Here is a 5,132-nt window from a genome sequence, read left to right on the forward strand (position 1 = left end):
GCATGCACGCACATCTGCCTGCCTTCTAGTATAGAACATATACATAGAATAGTATTCTCCTTCTAGTTGCTTCCCTCCCTCCTATTTGCTTTAAAAAGAGCTGAATTACACACGTGGTTAACCCCTTCTTTTTTGGTAAGTAAACTACTACTCCTTTGTAAACAGATAACCGACCTCTCTTCCTTTATGAATAACCTCTACAAACACCTCTAAGGCATGCCTTTGTGTTTACATATTTTATTAAAAATTTACATAAATGAACACACTCCAGCAATTGGGGTATGCAGGTATCCTAGGTTAAAAAAAAATATACAAAATCCCAAGCCCTCCTGGGCAGGGTAGCAGCAGGTTGAAGCACGACCTCACTTCCTTTGAACAGTGGTGAAAGCTGGCATCTGAATGGGCTGGATTGAGTGGACTGGCTGAAAAATAGGCTTCTTCCGCATGTCAGAGAGTGTTTTCACAGAAGGGAGAAGCTGGTTCCTCTTGATGATCTGCAGTGCCAGCTGTGTGTTACCTACAAGACAACTTTTGATTAAAATAATAGGGGGAAAAAAGTAGCTTTGTATGACTTGGGAGTCACTGTTCTCAGGACAGCTGACAAGCCAGCCCTGGGCCCAGGCCACACACAAGTCAGCAGTCTTCCGCTTCAGTGAAATACTGACATGGGCATGAAAAGTCAATGTGAAGCAACTGCACTGCTCCATTCTACCTGTATGGAGACATTGAGCTTCTTCTGTCTCAGAGCTGGAAGATGCCAGAGCACCTTCAGAATTCCAGAAGGGCACCTCTTCTCTGTCCCGTCTGCACAGTGAGACTCCAGGTCTCATACAAAATGCTCTCACAATGTGACATTACAGACAGTAATGCAAATAGCAAGGGTGTATATAAAGCATTATTAAAAAAAGAAAACTGAGTTTCAACTATATGCATGGCCCATCAAATAAATACCAATATAAATCAGAAAATTATTCTTTGCTAAAAATTAAACCTATAAAATTGTAGGAGAAAAATACTTTTCTTTCATGCACATTTTAGGCTTCAGAAGAGATGCACCTTTCTGTTGCCATTTACAGAACAAAAAATGTTTTTAGCTCCTTTTGGTTATATACTTAGAAGGGGGTGAGAGACTTAAATCCCAGTTTCTACTTTCTTCTGCTCTGTTGTATTTTGATGCAGAAATAAAGATTTCCAAAATTCCAACTTATAAAGATGTTTCTAAGAAAAGCATACAAATGCTTAATACAAATGCTCAAGTCATTTGTGTGCCTGCAATGCAAGAGAACTGAAGGGGAACAAGTACACTGAAGATTTCACAGCACTGAGATATGAAGCCCCCAGGGGCACAGGTCCACAACCATGACAGCTTCAATGGTGCAGCTGTACCAGTCTGCTCACACGGCAGCATTCAAGTGCAATCTTTACAGTTTCCCATTATGTAGGGAGTTTTTTCCATGCAAACACAGTGAACCTTCAAAAGGAAGGATTTTGGAAGAGTTATCAATATGACGTGCTTTGTTACAGTACTTGCTTGCACAGACCTTGACATGGCTTCTCTGGGCAACATGGATTGCAGTGTTCTTTTAATGAAAAGCCTTTCAAGCCCTCTTTATACTATAAACCTCACCAAGGCTTTACTGAGCCTATCCAAGACCGCTGATTTCTGCACAAAGTAGAGAAGATTTCAACTCAGAAGATGAATGTTTAGGAAGTCTGGAGTGTGTTAGAACAGGATGGCAATAAACAATGGAAATGAAGGTGCAGATACATGTAAAATGGAGACAGGGCCTAAAGGGTGTAATTCAAAATACTGGCACAACTCTATAAAGATGAGGAATGATGACTACCACCCTCCTCCCCTTATATCCCAAATTTAGGTTGACAGAACATTTCAAAACTTAAGAATTTGCTCTAACATTTTGCCTATGAGAGTTAGCTGTAAACTTCAAGGAAAAAATCTAAAATGTTAAAATATCCAGTTACATTCAACATTGCAGCTTATATGTTAAATTAGGGTCTTTAATGTTGGGAAGAAATTAATTTCCTTACCATTCTGTAATTCAAGATATACAGCCAGCAGAATAGCCTCTGGAGGGATCTCTTTGGGGTGGATCAGTGAAGCAGCCTTATTGAAAAAGAAGAAGTGGGTGGGGAGAAAAAGTGCTTAAGAGAAACATCCAGCTCAAAGAAAGTGCCCCTTGACAAGGCTGTTACCATTATCTTAGCTAACAAAAACAAATAATTCATAAACTAAAAGGTAAGATTTTTTTTTCAAACTAATATGCTCCCATCAGGTTTATGTATGCAAGGAGAGACTGAACGATTAACTGTCTTGCAAGACTGTTACCATTATCTTAGCTAACAAAAACAAATAATTCATAAACTAAAAGGTAAGATTTTTTTTTCAAACTAATATGCTCCCATCAGGTTTATGTATGCAAGGAGAGACTGAACGATTAACTGCCTTGCAAGACTGTTTCACACTAATTAGCAGCACCATCTACAGTATGCTTGTGTTAATATAAGTCTGTAATTCTTGGGCCAAGCTACTGTGGTTTCCTGGTGAGATGACAGGTGAAGAAGGTAACCTCCACTGCTCCAAAGTTCAGAATACAATGTTAACAAGGATCAGTCATTAGCTTTCCATATACAAATATTTTTTGGCTATGAAGTCAATGAACTTATTGTAGATGCAGAGACCTACTATACTTTACTTCCACTGACGGCCTTACACTCCTCTGGGCTTTACACATGTGCTACACAGCCCAGGCATAGACACCTGCCCAGTCTGAAGAAGCCTTGTGAGGAAAAAGAGCAAGACAACTGCATTAAGCGGTTGAGAACTTCACAAAATTTGAACCTGTTCACCTACACAACTACTACAAAGCAATTTGGAAGACTGCTGTTTCAGTTTGCAGCTCAACAATGCATTTGAGTAGTCTCCTGAGGGACAGGAATGGCTGCAAAGAGAGATCAACATCGTCATTGAAAGATGGGTCCCAGCCATAAGAAAGATCAAATCACACAAGCTAAGTGAAGATGCAGTTTCAAAAGCAGTACTTGAGAATTCTTGGGACAAGAGGCAGGCAAGAGACATACCTCCAGCAGAATTGCAGTTTGTTCTCACAGCCCTTAAATTAATCGCTTAGATGGTGAGTTATAACTGATTAGAGAGAAGTACACTCAAGGCCCTCAAGAACTTTATCCTCTGAAATACAATTACTACTGGACCATTAAAAAAACCCAAACCTTAGAAAAAGTGAAAAGGCTTCCTAGTCATATTCCACTGTTTAGATATGATCTAGAAAAAAAAATGCTTCCCATAGTGGTATAGAACTATTTAAACAAGTAAGAAATTTGAAATTCCCTTATTTTATGTTACTAATATTGATTGGTTCATAAAGACAGAAGAGAGCTGCCATCTCAGCAAAGTCCACAGATAGACCTGGGCTATGAAATCACCAGGATTTGCTGTGATCTAAATGGCACTTGGAAGAAAGTACATTTGTCCCTAAAGCTGTCTTGAGATTTGTTTTTCATACCTGATGAAGACACTTTCGAGCTTTGTCATATTCACTCCTCAAGCAGTAAGCACTTCCAAGGTTAAACAACATCATTGTTCGTGCAGATGTGACTGAACTAGGATAACACTGCGGGGTCTGCTTGCCAGCTAGAATTAAAAAAAATTTATTTTTTTTCTTACACTTTTATTCCAAATTGGCCAATTGGTAAGTTCCTGTACTCTTCTGAATATGGTGGCTGGTACTTTGGTACTTACAAGATTCCATTGCCTCATTCTCTCCTTTGTCAGACCCTACGAAGAAAAAAACCCACAAAACCCATCATGATCCATGAGCTTTTTGTACAATTTTTGTAATAAGGTTTAAAGATAAAAGTATACTTCTTTCTTTATGATCTGACATTAAAGAGGGAAAACGTATCAGTTTGCTCAAGAGTTTATGCCACTTAAGACTTCCTGTCTTTAATGTTTTCCTTTTAGGTTTGCAGACAGTGAAGTTTAAACTGCAGGTATATCACTGAAATCAGAGCTGCTGTAGACTTACAGATGGGCTCTGAAGTATTTTTCTGTTACAGAATACACACTCCCAACTGGAAGCAATGCAAGATGAAGGTACAGATTAACTACTAAGTTCCTCCCACTCCTATCTCTTACTAAATGCACTAAATAGACTTCACTGGTACTCCAAAGCTGGTTTAGAGACTAAAAAAGCTGAAAGGTATGAAGCCCAAACTTAACCATAACTGTACCCTTAACAAAAGCAGCTCTCATATATAGTTCTATTTATGTTACAGAATTCACCACTTCAAAGGAATGGCAACCATGTAAAAGACAAACCAAACACAAAGTAGGAACTAAAGCCAGGAAAACAAAACCGCCACCACAACAAAAACACAAACAAAAAGCCTCCCCAAAAACTACAGTCTTAAAACAAGATATCTTATAAATAACTATATTTGTACATAGAAATTTATAGCATGAAGGCAGCTGAAAGCATAACCAGTTCTAATGAAGAGTGGATTAATTAACCTTGATCCTGCTCATTTGAAGAGATCCCGAGGGAAACATCAGTGACGTTCTCGGGGTTCAAGTGAGTGATGGCATCAGATATTCTGTCTAGAGAGATGAGAGCTTCTGCTGCATACAAATGCCCAAGAAACCTACAACACCAAAGGGTTAGGTCCAAATGTCAGCGTAACAACACCCACAATTTGTTATGTAAGACAAATTGAATACAGTTTTTAATGCGAGCACATATAAACTATTACTTGAAACACATGCATGGAAGTCAGCTTGCTTAAAAAGTATTGCATTAATACCCAGTTCACCCATTTACTGCTTTTAGGTACTAATGTGAAAAAATCCACACCTGAGCAATGACAATGCGAGCCTTCAGCAGCATGCTGACTTGGGCTGATGTTGTCCACACCAGCTGCTCACTCCTGTCCCTTGTGCTGTGCCAACACGAGCGTGCAGCCCCATAGTGAATAAGGACAGAGACCTGACAGTCCTGCCACTGCATGGAACCCATAGCTGGAGATCAACAAATAGCAACAAAAGCAGCAGTAGGTTCCAAATTACATGGGAGTCATACACAAACGAGGGGACTCGC

General features: G+C 39.3%; 1 protein-coding gene across 1 annotated transcript in view; it reads right to left on the minus strand.

The window, feature by feature from the left end:
- Nucleotides 1-232: 232 nt before the first annotated feature.
- CNOT10 (CCR4-NOT transcription complex, subunit 10) overlaps nucleotides 233-5,132 on the minus strand; it is a gene marked incomplete at its 5' end in the record, with an annotated part of 28,590 nt that continues 23,690 nt past the window's right edge. The window contains 5 exons of the mRNA XM_010074601.1: nucleotides 233-517; nucleotides 2,050-2,125; nucleotides 3,543-3,670; nucleotides 3,779-3,814; nucleotides 4,550-4,680. Of these exons, the coding sequence (XP_010072903.1) occupies nucleotides 363-517; nucleotides 2,050-2,125; nucleotides 3,543-3,670; nucleotides 3,779-3,814; nucleotides 4,550-4,680 (526 nt within the window). The remainder of the gene's footprint in view (nucleotides 518-2,049; nucleotides 2,126-3,542; nucleotides 3,671-3,778; nucleotides 3,815-4,549; nucleotides 4,681-5,132) is intronic.

Source organism: Pterocles gutturalis, unplaced genomic scaffold (genome assembly GCF_000699245.1).
Source record: "Pterocles gutturalis isolate BGI_N339 unplaced genomic scaffold, ASM69924v1 scaffold28552, whole genome shotgun sequence".
NCBI classification, from domain to species: Eukaryota; Metazoa; Chordata; class Aves; order Pterocliformes; family Pteroclidae; genus Pterocles; species Pterocles gutturalis.